This window comes from Triticum dicoccoides, chromosome 6A, assembly GCF_002162155.2.
Source record: "Triticum dicoccoides isolate Atlit2015 ecotype Zavitan chromosome 6A, WEW_v2.0, whole genome shotgun sequence".
NCBI lineage: Eukaryota > Viridiplantae > Streptophyta > Magnoliopsida > Poales > Poaceae > Triticum > Triticum dicoccoides.
This window is the reverse complement of record NC_041390.1, coordinates 249,519,050-249,534,390: the sequence shown is the minus strand read 5'-3', so window position 1 is coordinate 249,534,390 and position 15,341 is coordinate 249,519,050. Positions and strand designations below refer to the sequence as shown.

At 47.6% G+C, this 15,341-nt stretch overlaps 1 protein-coding gene across 5 annotated transcripts in view; it reads left to right on the top strand.

Moving 5' to 3' along the window:
* The window catches only part of LOC119316730 (serine/threonine-protein kinase EDR1-like), a 48,534-nt gene that overhangs the window by 30,569 nt on the left and 2,624 nt on the right, over nucleotides 1-15,341 (top strand). For all 5 annotated transcript variants that reach the window (XM_037591114.1, XM_037591113.1, XM_037591111.1 and 2 more), the window contains exons 10-16: nucleotides 6,205-6,301; nucleotides 6,490-6,790; nucleotides 6,948-7,071; nucleotides 7,150-7,169; nucleotides 7,344-7,500; nucleotides 7,606-7,894; nucleotides 7,975-8,047. In XM_037591114.1, the coding sequence (XP_037447011.1) occupies nucleotides 6,205-6,301; nucleotides 6,490-6,790; nucleotides 6,948-7,071; nucleotides 7,150-7,169; nucleotides 7,344-7,500; nucleotides 7,606-7,894; nucleotides 7,975-8,047 (1,061 nt within the window). The remainder of the gene's footprint in view (nucleotides 1-6,204; nucleotides 6,302-6,489; nucleotides 6,791-6,947; nucleotides 7,072-7,149; nucleotides 7,170-7,343; nucleotides 7,501-7,605; nucleotides 7,895-7,974; nucleotides 8,048-15,341) is intronic.

The window sequence follows — 15,341 nt, the reverse complement described above, 5'->3', positions numbered from 1 at the left end:
AAAATATGAAACTACCTTTCATGATCGATCAAATGATATAAATTTCATATTGTGAATATTGATATATTTTTCTGAAAACTTGGTCAAACTTGTACTCGTTTGACTTTTGAAAAAACAAATACACCTTATAGAGGGACAGAGGGAGTACTTCCTTACTGAGCAAGGCACTTTTGCTTAGTTCTCTTGTCCTGGTGCTCACACCTACAATGGTGTTGCTTAGCGCAAGCATCGTCACCTTCTTGAGACGGCTCATGTGGATAATTGTCACTTCTCTTCCCTTCACTTTTGGGGTGAGGTTGCTTCCAGATCAACCTATCGTCCGAATTCAGACTTCCTTTGGTTTGCAGGGTGGCACTTCCCTTGAGTGTCTTTGTTGGTCGTTCTACTGACTACTTTGCACTTCGGTTGTTCGGTTGTGTTTGCTATTTCCTTTTGGCACCTCGTGAATGCAACAAACTGACTGTTGATTTTGTCATCTAGGTTACAGTGATGAGCACAAGGGCTCCCGGTGTTGGGATTCTATTGGTTGTCGGATGTAGATTTCTCGGGATGTGTCTTTCGATGAGTCCCATCCTTTATCTACGTCGATCCTCTCCTTTGGCCTCCGTGGAGGATATTTCCTTCTTGACTTTTCTTGAAACACCTATCACTCTAGTTTCCCCACAGTAGCCTAGTTTGGGGGTCGAAGGTCCATTCCCTGAGCTGGGGTCGGGGTCGATCGACCTAGATTGAGGGCCAGGAATGATGTGGGGTCAAGCTGGGCCAGTTGTTGGATCGCAACCACAATCGATGAATGTTTATCCTAAACAGTGTGCAAAGTTCACGTTGATTTACCAGGCAATCCACCGCATTGTACGCCGCTCCATTGGTTTCCTCAAGTCCGTTGTCCGCAACTCCGCCTTCGAGCCATCAAACTATATACTACGGTATACATCTCTCCCATCTTGCCATTGCTGGATACGTCGTGAGCCAGCAAGGTCTCATTACGCAACTGCCCTACTACGTTTGGTTGTAGTTGCCGCCGCCGTTTGAGAATCTCCCACAACACCTGCTGATGTAGGGAAAAACCCTAGTTCATGATCTTTTCACACTTGGAGGTGAGGAAAGGATCAAATCAAGAGAAGAACACAAGATGAACATTCAGTTGACAAAGATCGAATCACTCATGTGCTAAATCCACATACACACGAGGGATACAAAGGTCCAAATCCAACACAAGAAGTTTAAGAGGAACTAGTTCATCCCAATCATTAGAGGAATTGAGGGCTTGATATCCAAGAGGATCTTCCCTAGAAGGGGTCTTGAATCCACTAGGGGATCTTCTCACATGGAGGCCTTGATCTCCATGGGAGAGGGTAGTGAATGAGCAAACCTCTATCTCAAATCTGAGCTAATCCTTTGTTGACCCTAGTTTGTCCAAGTGAAGGGGTATCTCTATACCTACTAATAAAAGAAATTAGTATTCTTAGTCCGTTTTGCTATTTTATAGAAAACCCCCTAATGTTTTCTGACATTAAACCCGCAGTACATATCAAATGTTTTTTAAAATACTCATATTGTTAGAGTACGTAATGGGCCTAATGGCCTAGGCTGGCGGTATAGCCCGTTAGTCCTAGGGTTAATTAGAGATAAGGGTCGCTTGCTTAGGGGTCAAGTAAGCCTTGCTTGGGACTCAAGTAAACCTCTCTATATAAAGAGAGGAGATGTATCAATCTAATCAAGCAAGAATTAAGAAGGAAATCCCTTCCATCTTGCCCGGCCGTGGGCAAAAGGCCCCCGGCCGGCCCTCTCGCGCCCTCCTTCTAGCAGCGCCATAACAATTTGAAAAGGGAGGAGAAGGTGGGGAAAGCTAGATCCACCTGCAACACTTCGAATCCATGGATCAAAATCAACAAAACAACATCATAACCAACAAATCACAAAAGTTTTGGTGGGGCTATTTTTGTGGGGATTTTCGAAATTGGGCAAAAACACACAAAATTGGGGCTAGAAAATAGAGAGAATTACTCTTAAGGTGTGAATCAACCTTGCTCTGATATCAAGATGATGTAGGGCAAAACCCTAGTTCATGATGTTTTCACACTTGGAGGCGGGGAAAGAAGCAAATCAAGAGAAGAACACAAGATGAACACTCAATTGACAAAGATCCAATCACACATGTGCTAAATCCATATACACACAAAGAGGGATACAAAGGTCCAAATCCAACACAAGAAGGTAAAGAGGAACTAGTTCACCCCAATCCTTAGAGGAATTGAGGGCTTGATATCCAAGAGGACCTTCCCTAGAAGGGGTCTTGATCCACTAGGGGATCTTCTTACATGGAGGCCTTGATCTCCATGGGAGAGGGTAGTGGATGAGCAAAGCTCTATCTCAAATCTGAGCTAATCCTTTGCTGACCCTAGTTCGTCCAAGTGAAGGGGTATATATAGTCTAGGGAGAGAGAGGGGGATACATGGGTGTAAACCTGAGTGGCTGCGCACAGTCAGGCATCGGACGTCCGGTGGCTCGCGTGGATCCGAACGTCCGGAGGGCGTCGGACTTTCGACGGTTTGGCTCTGTTGGGTCGGTGTCGTATGTCCGGTGAGCATCGGTCGTCTGGAGGCTCGGTCGTCCGGTAGGCGTCAGATTTCTGGTGAGGGGCCTTCCAAGAACCACCACTCTCATATCGACCACCTTGGCTGCTGCTGCCACCACTGTACCCTCGGCCTCCATCTCTTCTGGGTGCAGTGCAGAAACGACTGATATGCCCTGTTTGACCACAATGATAGCACTCCCTGAAACCTTTGTCTTCAAGATCAACAAGGCCCGCCCCCACGCTATTCAACTTGACATCATTGGGCATGAGCTCAAGCTTGAACACCTGATCCACGTGGGGCACAACAATGGTGCCACTTGCAGGAGGTAACTCCTCGGCAGCTTTCACAGTCATGAGCTGCTCAAGTTTCTCTACAGCAGAAGTAAGTTCAGCCTCCATGATCGCCTCCCCTTTCTCCAATCAGCAGCACCAGAAGCAAAACAGCAGCAACTCTCAGTAGCAGCAGACACAGCAGCAGCACCTTGCCGCCTCCAGAACCACAGCCCCTACCGGACAGTCTGGTCGTACGAGAGTGCCTTCCAGATCGACGAGCAGACCACCGGATAGTCTGGTCCCAATCTGTTCTTCAATCAGCACACACGTAGCAGCAACCACCTCCACACGCAGCTCCTCTCCGCCTCCAGCACCACCTCTTCTCCTACCTGCGCAGCAGCACCAAGCTCAGCAGCAGCAGAATCAGCAACTGAGGCACCAGCAGCCAACTTCACCGCCCCTCTTCCTCAGCTCAGCCGCTTCTCCCGGTCCCACTCGCTCACCCAGCAGCAGCACCTCCGCCTCATGCGCGTGCGCAGCTCGCAGGCAGCCGCTTGTCTCCACCACGCAGCTCGCTGCCGATTTCCCCACCGGACCTCGCCGCCTCGAGGGCGACTCTACCGCCGTCGCCTTCCTCCCTCAACCTCGCTCTCCAATACCATTTAGTTGAGAGAGGAAAGCACCTGGTGGCTGCTCGATCTCGTGTGAAGTGGCGCCCATGACGAGACAACGTCTCCTCTTCTAGGTTAGTGAATGGGCTTGGGCCTTTTGGGCCAGACTGGAACATGGGCCCACATACGACATATTTACTTCTCCAATAGTAGTTTGTGTCTTGTGTGTAACTCACCTTTTTTCTTTGATGCATGTTTGGTCAAAATGAGAAATAAGAGATATTGGGAAAGTAAATGTAATAGCATCGAGAAATAATCGCAATATCCACAATATTGTGATATGAATAAGAGATAATAGCTTGCTACTTGAGTGAAATTGCATTGGAGCACACAGCGACCACACCCACCGGATCTGCCCCATTCATTTGCCTCAGGATTCACACCATTATATTAGACAGTCTGTATTAGGAGATTATGAACCATGTATGTCACATAATATAGGCTTGTATTCGATATCCTTTTCGGACAACGCCGCACCTTCTCTTCACAAAGCCATCTTCCCCTGGACGCCCATTCTCCCCTACCATCAACTGACACTGCTCATGTTCTTCTCTCCACTTTTCTGTTTCCTCTTTTCACTCCTGGTCTTCTCCTTCGGCGATGTGGGAAAAAAAGCTAGGAGGAACAAGGAAGACTATGTCGCCGACGGGGAGCAATGTTGAGGAAGAACGAGGTAGCCGTCCGAGCTTGCTGCGTCCCGTGCGGACACAGCCAATGACACGATGTCCGCCCTAGCCACTGACACCAAGTCCCGCGACCAGCGAGAAATGCAATCGCCGTTCTAGCTTGTCGTGTCCTGCGTGACAGCGGCCAGCGACACCGCGTCTTCCCAGGTCGCCAGCACCATGGCCTTCGTTCCTGCTGCCAGCGGTACTACTCCAATGGTCGCCGTCGAGCTCGGCATGGCACCGCGTCTTTCCAGGTCGCCGGCACCATGGCCTTCATTCCTGCAGCCACCAGATGCTTGTACGTCATCCACGTCTCGGTTGTCCCCATTGACGTCGAGCTCGGCATGGACGTGCTCCGCCTCAGCAACCGTGCCTGCAGCCAGCGGTACTGCATCGAGGTCGCGGGCTTCATGCTTGTGGCCTGCGTCCTTGACCTGAGCTTTGCGCGTGGTCGACGTCCCTTGACCTGTTCCCACTTGATGGCCACGAACTTTTACTCCAACCCATCTCAGCCTGAGCTTCCTCGCATGGGACATGACAGAGTTGTGGGGCCGAAATAAATGTGATTCATTGTTCTTACTATGTTGTATATTTCTCGTATTGGTTGGAGGGAAAAGTAAACTGCATTAACTGTATTCATCCCAAGACAATAATGGACGTGCAGATTTCAGAGGGGTGCAGACCCGAGTGCTCCACGTCCCCTCCGCTGCTTGAGTCTATATTTTAAAAATTATGGCTCTTACTTTGAAGGAGGAGAGAGATTGTGAAAACTCTGAGTACAGGGTTTACCTATTATTAATTTTTGTTTGTTATATTATGCTTTTTAATGTTCACGACAACCATACAAATGGAAAATATATTAAGAGTTCTTGTAAAAAAGGCCCGCCTTATTGTTTTTGCCCCGGGCGCCCAATATGTCAGGACTGGCACTGGCTCCCTGGTGATGTTTGACGGTGTTACACCGACTTTGTCACCGACATGTGTATTCACATTTGTGGTCTTTGTCTTTGGGGCGTCCTCTGTAGCAAGATCCCTTGTCCGCTGTGCCATGTTGCCTATGTGGAGTCTTCACCACCGGTTCTTGTCCCGGGTGCTGATCCAGCAGCTGTGAGGCTTCCAATGTTGCTGATGATGCTACAGTTGCTGCCTATGATTAGAAGGTGTCTGACTACCAGGTGGCTCTACTCTTATCATGATGAGCTGACGCCTACACTATACTTAGTGGTTTGATGATGATGCACGGTCTGTGGCTGTCCTCTGTGCTGGTGTCGTGCCTCAGTTTTATTCTGATGTTGTGGGTTTCTCTACGGCCTTCAAGATGTTGCTCTACTCTTATCATGACGAGCTGACGCCTATACTATACTTAGTGGTTTGATGATGATGCATGGTCTGTGGCTGTCCTCTGTGCTGGTGTCTTGCCTCAGTTTTATTCTGAGGCTGTGGGTTTCTCTACGGTCTTCAAGATGTGGGTCACCTTTGTCAGCTTTATCAGCCCTTGGGTGATGCTTACACAGCGGGATAATACATGAAAAGTGTATGCAACTAATAAAAACATCTAAGGCAGAGAAGACCAGTTAGGAGAGGAAGAGGGAAAAAGAGGAGGAGAATGACATGGTTGGTGTGTAGATTCTTAGTCAGGCATGCAAAGCAACAGTTGGACCTATTTGAATGACTGATAAAAGTCTAGTTTTAGGTTGATATATTTGGTTCGTGCCCAAATCCACAATACCGTCTTTTGACCATGAGCAACAATTTGGTTCTCAATGGATGATTGCCAAATTTTAGGCACGCCTATGCTTCCTTTGTTCATGCTATGTCTAGTGTATTACTTTGCCAATATGACCACACCAAACCTTTGTTAGCCAACTTTTTAGTAGGGTTTGCTTGTGCTGTGTAGTTTTGAAGTTCCTGAACTTATTTGCACTCTTGCAAATTTAAGGATTTCTACGCAACTTCATCTTTTCAGATTTTTGATCTCTGGGTTGACATAGTATATTGTTTTGCTTGTCTTCAGGGCAGTTAAAGAAATGAGTGAAAGCATGAGGAAAAATCGCCATTCAAGGGCACATAATGATGGTAGTCCAGGACATTCAAATGATTCACAGAGAAAAGTATGCTTTTGTTCTTTTAATTGTTGACATATCTTTTACTAAAATTTCAGTGATCTCAGCACAATCTGCTTCTTTTCAAGAAAATGTTCTCTTTTTACTCAGTAAATACACTTGATAGTTTGTCAGAGTGGCTCTAAATTACTAAGTTTGGTGGTTGACAATTGCAATTGGTTCCTTGTTATATATAGGAGGAATCAGTAGGTGACCTCAACGATGATGAGGTGTCAGTAAGAGAACCAAATGTTCAGGAGGGTTCAAGAAGGCACATTATTACTCAGAAGGCATTGTCATTACCTTCATCACCGCATCGGTTAGGTAACCATGGTTCTAATCTTAGAGAGCCAGCTGACTTCCTTACAGCAGAAGATCTGATGTCCACTTGGAATAAAGCATTGCAATCTTCACCATTTCTGAACAAGCCATTATTGCCTTTTGAAGAATGGCATATTGGGTTCTCAGAGATTGCTGTTGGCACTCGTGTTGGAATAGGCAAGTACTATGTCTCAACCATCGGGCTATATTCGAGTAATTTTTATGAACTTGCTAGACAAACGGGATGTTTTGAATGTAATAGATGTTCTTGAAACTGAATTTCTCTAGAGACGTTTCTATTATTTAAAGCTAATGCTCATGTTTATCCTTTTAGGTTTTTTTGGGGAAGTTTTCCGTGGCATCTGGAATGGAACAGATGTAGCTATAAAAGTATTTCTGGAGCAAGATTTAACAATGGAGAATATGGAAGATTTCTGCAATGAGATCTCCATACTTAGGTTTTCATATAGCTTTGCTGCAATTTCTGTTATTCTAGCAGTTCTGTTCTCTTATTATTTCCTTTTTCTTATTTTCAGCCGTCTCCGACATCCCAATGGTATTTCCTGTACAATCACTATATAGCAGTTTCAATTTGTTTGTTTGCAGTTTTGGTTTCATTTTCTGTGCTGATCTTACTGGTCTGACTGTTTGAAAGTGTTATTTTCTATTCATGCAAGACCTGATGTAATTCAAGGTCTTCTGACAATGATTATGTTGTGCTGGACTGCAGTCATATTGTTCCTTGGTGCATGTATGAAGCCTCCTCACTTATCCCTAGTCACTGAATATATGGAAATGGGTTCCTTGTACTATTTGATTCACACAAGTGGCCAGAAAAGTAAGATCAGTTGGCGAAGGAGGCTAAAAATGCTCCGTGATATCTGTAGGTGAGCAGATACACTTGTTTATCGCTAGCATTTGATTTTCTGGAGTACCTGATACATCTCCTTTTAGTTGTGTAAAATCTTCATCTGATTATTTGTTTGTACAAGGGGTCTTATGTGTATGCACCGTTTGAAGATAGTTCATCGTGATCTAAAGAGTGCGAATTGCCTTGTTAACAAGCACTGGACAGTCAAGTTATGTGATTTTGGGCTCTCTCGGTTATTGTCGAATTCTGCAATGAGTGACAACTCATCTGCAGGCACTCCAGAGTGGATGGCTCCTGAGCTTATTCGTAACGAACCATTTACAGAAAAGTGTGATATCTTTAGCCTCGGAGTTATCATGTGGGAGCTTTGCACTCTGAGTAGGCCCTGGGCAGGAAAGCCGCCAGTTCAGGTAACCAACATACTTTGTACATCCCTTGCACCTCGTCACCAGATGTAAATCAACTCACACAAAGTGTTGTGTAATTTTAGGTTGTTTACTCTGTTGCGAACGAAGGGGCAAGATTGGAAATACCAGATGGACCTCTGGGTAGCTTGATAGCAGGTATATTTAAGTTTATTTACGAAAAAAGGCTTTTGCCCTGCTTTATTATATATAAAGCAACGATCAACAACAACCCGGTACAAACGCATGCCAGCACAACACACGCACACACCCAAGGCAGGATACATAGGCGCTGAGCGCAACAACACTACCCCTAGCACTACAAGAGCAACCGGGGGCTTCAACCGCGAACACGCCACCGCGAAGAGATGAAGCCGCATACGACGAACCGTGGGCTCCAAGGCGGTGCCTTCAGGAAGGTTACAACACCGGATTTTGCACTTGTAGTCGACCAACATTTGGCTACAGCAATTCTTCTTTATAAATGGACAAAAGCCATTTCCTTAAAAGCTATAGAAGAGACAGATTAAACCTCATAGGGCTCGTCCCATACTTCCAGCTCTAGAATATACTGGTAATTAGTATGTGCAGAAGCACATTAAATATGTATGAAGGGTACAATAAATGGCAGCCTAGTGCATGTAGCTCCCGCTTGCGCAGGGTACGGCCAAGGGTCCGACCACTTTGGGTCTATTGTACGCAGCCTTTCCCTACATTTCTGCAAGAGGCTGTTTCCAGGACTTGAACCCATGACCTCATGGTCACCTCATGGTCACAAGGCAGCAGCTTTACCACTGTGCCAAGACTCCGTATGAAGGGTACAATACAACTTAAAATTGGTAATCTTCTAAAAGCAAAAAATATGATATGGAGAAATAAAGGCATATACAAACAAAGATCTAGTACTCATACTTGAAACTACTACATGATACGTGCGAAGATCAAGAGAGGAGCAGCATTTGGAGAAAGCTACAGGCTGCAGGCGGCAGATTCTCTGTTGATGGGTCCCAGGTTCATCCATAGCCTTAAGATATATTGTGTATGTCACTTGCGAATCCTGTATTTCAGATGCATGTCAGGCCCTCCTATGCTCTCTGAATCTCATGTACCTGTTCATTGTCCGACAACAGCCGTAGACCTTCAGATCCTCATCGCGTGGCTGGAGTGTAGTCATAAAGCGGTACGCAGAGTCACTTAAGCCGTCGTCTGAGCAACGTCCGATCTCCATCTGCTGGCTATGATCAAATAACTGTAGCATGCGCACTTGCTGTACCTGTTCATGTCGCTGTCGGGCTGCTTTTACCTTCAGTGAACTTTTCCTCTTTATAAAGACCTCAGATCCCATCGGGAGAGGCATCAAATGTAAACTGGGTTGTAACCCTAGCCGCCACTGGAGTGGTTGGCCTACTTTCCTCTTCTTGTAAGAAGCCTAGCGAGTTTCCTCTGAAATCAAGCAAGAATTCCTCTGAAATTCCATGTGTTTGTGTTCGTCAGTTAGTTAGATCTTAATAATTGGTAATCAGAGCATATGGTTCTCGGCGGCGTAGTGGATTTGGGGGAGTTTAGGAGCTTGCTCCGTTCCCAGATCCCGGTGGCGGCACGGCAATGGGTGGCACAGGCGGCGGTAGATTGCTCGAGTGCAGGCCTGGCTTGGGTAGTGGTTGCTTCAGAACTTCTCTGCAGCGGTAAAATCCCACCCACCCATCCTCTCCAGTGCACTGTTGGCGGTGGGCGCAGGCGGCGGTGTTCGGCGGTGGAAGAAACAGGAAGCGCAGGTCCAGTTGCCACTTGTGGTTGTAAAATCCCTCCCTCGCCCTCCCTGTTTGTGTTCTTTATTCTGTTCGGTGTGAAAGCTTCCTGCTTTCATAAACCCTGACAGAATCATGGCTCTCAACTCTAACTCCGCGGACACGGATCTCCTCGAGCTCAAGTCCCTCCAGTTAGATGTGCAAACACTCCAACAACAGCGAGCTGCAGATCGCCAAGAATTCATCGAGTTCACCCACTCGGTCAATCAAAATTTTGCTGTTTTGCAAAGCAGTTTTTCCAAAGTTTAGTCGAGTTTGGATGGTTTCTTCTCAAACCAACCGAATCTGGGCAAACGCCTACTGACTGAAGGCCCTCCAGGCACTCCTGAAAACCTACCAGTCCACAAAGATGCGGGGATTTCACCTGGACAAGGCAGCATCAACCGCACCTAAAGTCCATGGCCTGGTGACCACTGTAGTGCCTGATCCCACCACCAAGGAAAATCCAGCCGAGCTGGCTGCCAGACACCCATACAGTTGTGCATGGGTCATTTCTGATAGCCTCCTCACAGAATTTTGAAACCCACTTAGCGTTTAGTGTTCTCTGACATAGAAGGGCATGTGTGCACCAAATACTACTTCTTAATTGTAAATGACTTCTCATTTGCAATCTGAGAAGCTGCTATATACAAGGGGCATTGCTCATCTATGCAATGTGCTATCACCCTATCACTACAGTTTCTATGGTAGACAAAGTTTCTGTTTTGAGCAATGTGCAGGGTTAACTGGTACACATTTATGAAGCAAAGATGCTTCACAAATTGCTCCTCTGGATGAGCTTTGTCCTCATCAAACCATATCCTCTTCTTCATCTTCTTTGCTCTGCTTTTTCTACCATTGGGCAACACATATGCCAATGCCTCAGCACCGTCATCATCTTCCACACCAAGGTCTTGTGGTTTCTTGTCGTCATCAGATGATGGAATCCAGTCCTCCTCAAACATGTGTTCTATACTCCCATGTGAATTGCTTGTTGGGCCTTTTCGTTGTCTCTTGGCCGTTTTCTTCTTTCGTACATCTTGCCCTAGCTCATCCTCTTGTTTCTCTTCCTCCAATTCCTCCTCCTCTTCCTCCTCTACATCCTCTTCTTCACCTTGTGGCACATACAACTCATCATCCACCTCTAAGTCACACATTTTGTCAACATCTGTGTCCCCTTCAAAATGAAGTTCTGGGTCATTCCTCTGTCTTCTTATCTCCACAAGCTTAGCTATGATATCACCATATTCTATCAGATCATCATCATCACTGTCCTCTTCATTGTCCATCACTGCAGCTTTCCTTTTCAAACAAGTCTCCTTCAGTCTTTCTTTCTTGTTCTTCCTAAACATTTAAATTTCCAGAGCCAACAACACTACCTCCTGCTAGATCCTGCGATCATGCCATTCCCCTGACCCCATATGCTAAAATCATCAACCAAAGAGCTAACAGACTTCCACACCACCAAAAAGATGCCCTGGAAGAAATTATCAACAACATGATGCTGAGACACATCATCCAACACAGTTCCAGTCCTTATTCATCTCCTGCTATATTAGTCAAAAAGAAGGATGCGACTTGAAGACTTCGCAATGACTACAGGAAGCTGAATGCTATGACAATCAAGAATAAATATCCTATTCCTGTCATTGAAGATCTCCTAGATGAACTGCATGGGGCAAAATATTTTTCCAAAATAGATCTCAAGAGTGGGTATCACCAAATTAGAATGAAGCCTGAGGACATTGAGAAAACAGCTTTCTCCACTCACATGGGCCACTATGAGTATATTGTCACGCCCTTTGAGTTGACAAATGCACCTGCCACTTTCCAATCCCTCATGAACTATTTATTTGCCAAGTATCACAGAAAATTTGTGGTTGTGTTCTTTGATGTTATTCTGATTTTTAGTGAAACTTTGGAAGGGCATAAAGAGCACCTCAGAGAAGTATTCAGAGTGCTGAGAGAAAACCATCTCTCTGTAAGGGCATGTATAATGGTTGATAAGATAGTCTTATCTTAAGTTTTGCATGTAATTTAGAGATGACAAAAAGTATGTCTACAATGGGTTATATCTTAGCCTTATCTTCAATAACTAGCAATTCCTTAAAACATGGTGAGACAACTTGTGCTAAGAGATCATCTCTTGTCTTATCTTAAATAAGAGAAGACAAGTCTTTTCTTACGAGTTCTCTTTCCTCCACCTCATCATTTATCCTACGTGTCACTCCTAAGATAGCACCATTGTACATGCCCTAACTTAGCCAAGTGCACTTTTGGACAAACTAGTGTGGAATACCTGGGCCACATCATCACTGCTGAAGGTGTAGCAACAGACCCTGCTAAGATTGAGGCCGTCACTAACTGGCCTGCTCCTACCAACATCACTGAACAAAGGGGATTTTTAGGGCTTGCAGGCTACTACAGGAGGTTTATACAGGGTTATGGAGTTGTGGGCAGGCGTCTCTTTGATGCTCTAAAAAAGGGCAACTTTCACTGGTCTACCACTCAAGAACAAGCATTCCAGGACCTTAAATTTAGACTAACAGATGCCCCTGTCTTGGCCCTCCCTAACTTTTCCAAGCCTTTCATCTTGGAACCAGATGCTAGTGGCTATGGTTTAGGTGCTGTCCTCATGTAGGAAGGAAGGCCCATTGCTTATATGAGCAAATCTCTTGTCCCTAAAGCCCAGACCATGAGCACTTATGACAAGGAAACTATGGCAATTATGGAAGCTTTAAAAGAATGGAAACATTATTTTGCCAGCTCTTCCCTGATCATCAGAACAGACCAACAGAGTCTCAAATAAATCCATGAGCAGAAACTTACACAAGGCATCCAACACAAGTTACTGGTCAAACTCCTGGGCTACAACTACACAATTGAGTACAAGGGAAGAGAAAACAGAGCAGCTGATGCACTCTCTAGAGTGAGACACTGCTTGAGCTCTTTAGCTGCTAGTTCTATTGTTCCCTTGTGGATCACTGAAGTTGTCAAATCTTATTCCATGGACCCCAAGTACAAGGCCATCATTACTGAGCTGGCATTTGATCCCCATGCTCATCCTAATTACACATTCCAACATGGCATCCTCAGATTTAAGAACGAAATTGTGATTGGCAACAACACTTCCCTCAGACAGGATTTAATCTAGACATTCCATAAGTCTGAACTTGGAGGACACTCTGGAGAAAGAGCAACTTACCAGAGAATACACTTGCTATGTCACTGGTCTGGCCTGCAACAAGATGTGATTGCATATGTTAAAGCATGCCCTGTTTGCCAGCTCAATAAATCTGAAAATACCACATATTCTGGCCTTTTACAGCCCTTGCCAATTCCTGACTTTGCCTGGTGCCACATAAGCATGGACTTTGTGGAAGGTCTGCCAATGTTTGAAAACAAAAACCTTATACTGGTGGTTGTTGACAGTTTCACTAAATATGCCCATTTCCTCTCTATGAAGCACCCTATCACTGTTCAATCTGTTGCCAGACGAGTAAATTGCAGGAAACCACCACTTTGAAGGCTAGGTTTGCAAAAAACACTACGTTACATTTCTTTTTGCAGAAAACACCACATCTTGTGTAATCTTTTTGCAAAAACCATTGATCGGCGGATCTTGCTCTGTAAAGTGAGATTATGACAGATGGGTCCCATTTTTCGCTAACATGGCATAACATTTTACCAAAGACAGCGCTAGACGGGTAAAAAAGCGAAAACACCCGCAAGTTTTTCCCCTGTGCTGCCCATGCCCTTGCCTTGTCCTGCCATCACAGTCAGCCGCCAGAGGAGAGAAGCCCCCCATCCCGCGCGCCGTCGCACGTAGCAGCCCGCCAGAGCTCCAACCCTCGACCTCGTCTGCCCTCTTCTCTCTCTCTCTCTCTCTCAACCGTCCTCCCAGTGCCGCCATCTCCCTCCTCCGGGCGAGGGTTGCCAGGGAGAAGACAAAGCCGGCGAACTGCATGCCGGCTGCTGCCTTCCTCGGCCTCGATGGCGTCGGTCACCACCATGCGCCAGCCGTCGCCGTGCTCACCTCCCAGCCCTGCAGCGCTCCCGCCTCTGCCTGGCCGCACCCACCGCAATGCCAGCCGCGCCACCGCCGCCCTGCTCCGCCGGCGCTCGCCGCCGCTCTGCCAGCCGCGCCGCTGCCGCCCTGCTCTGCCCGCCGCCGCCGCGCTCCGACGAGGGAGATGGAGAGAGGAGGCTGCGCTCCGCGGCCACCGAGGATGGAGGAGAGAGGAAGATGCGGTGTCTCAGGCGAGGGAGTGGCTGCCCGACCTCCTATGTGTCGGTGCCGGGCGGAGGATCTGGCGGGAGAGATGGGGATTGAAGGGAGTGGGCTAATTGCATGTTTTCTTTTTGATTCAGGGGTTTCTGTGGCAAAACTAATGGCTAGTTTGTAAATTCAGATAGAAGTGATCTGGCACGAAATGTTACGCCATGTAGGCAAAAAAGGGCCCCAACTGTCATAAGCGTGCTCAATGGAGCCAAATCCGCAGATCAGTGTTATTTGCAAAAAGATCACTGAAGACATGGTGTTTTCTGCAAAAAAAACTGTATTGTAGTGTTTTTCGCAAACCTAACCTTCAAACTGGTTGTTTTCTGCAATTTACTCGTTACCAGACAGTTTTCGCCGAAATAGGCTTACGCCCCGCTATATTGATATAGCAACCACCCGATACAACAATCCGATCCACGCTGGGGCAAACAGCACAAGCACGCCCAAAAGAAATAACAAGAGAAAATAAGAGAAGAAATGCCAACAACGCCGGATCGACGAAAGCTACGGCACACCACGATCGTTGCGCCCACCGAAGATAACCACCACGCTCCAAAGCCACCGAGTTGCCGTGTACCAAGCACCACCTTCAAGAAGGAATGCGACGATGACGACGCTGCTGCCCGGACGAGTCCTAGGATTTCTCCCGGTACACGGAGGATAGAGGGGGGAGAGGGTCACGCGACGCCCTTCAAGAAGGATGGTGGCGCCCGCAGGCGTCACCGCGTTGGTGCCGGCAAGACCCGACATGGATTTCTCCCGACCTCTCGCGCCCACCACCCAGGACCAACCTTCGGCTCCACCACACCTGCCGCCCACCAACATGCGCCAACAGTCACGAGGACACCGCCGTCGTCTCACCACGGCCAACGAAGCGAGGCCGGCCGGATCCAAACGAGACACCCGAAGACAAGGACCGGCAGCACCGCAGCCACGAGGGAGGGAACAACCTCCACCGGCTTAGGCGGTAGCAGACCGGGCATAGCAGCAGAGGCACACCAGACCCCCTGTCCGGCCAGGCCCTGCGTGGGCCCGTGAAGCTTCGCCGCCGTGCTGCAGCAGTCGTGGCACAGCAGCCGCCGTCCCTGTCGCGAGGAGCTCGCCGGAAACCACCGGAGAACAGCCCACTGCGGCCACCAGCAGGCCCGCCCCGACCCAGATCGGGCCCGTAGGGCCTAGATCTGGGCCAGCCGAGCGCCGCCGGCCGCCGCAGGCCATGGGCCGTCACCGCCGCCAAGGGGCAACGCCTCCGCATCGCCGCCGTCCAGATCCGCGCCGGAACGCCGCCGGCCGAAGGGCTCCGCCGCCAGGACCGCTCACCCGAGCCGGGGTCCAGCGACGGGTGAAGAAGGAGGGCCGCCACCGCCGGACTGCGGGGCGCCGC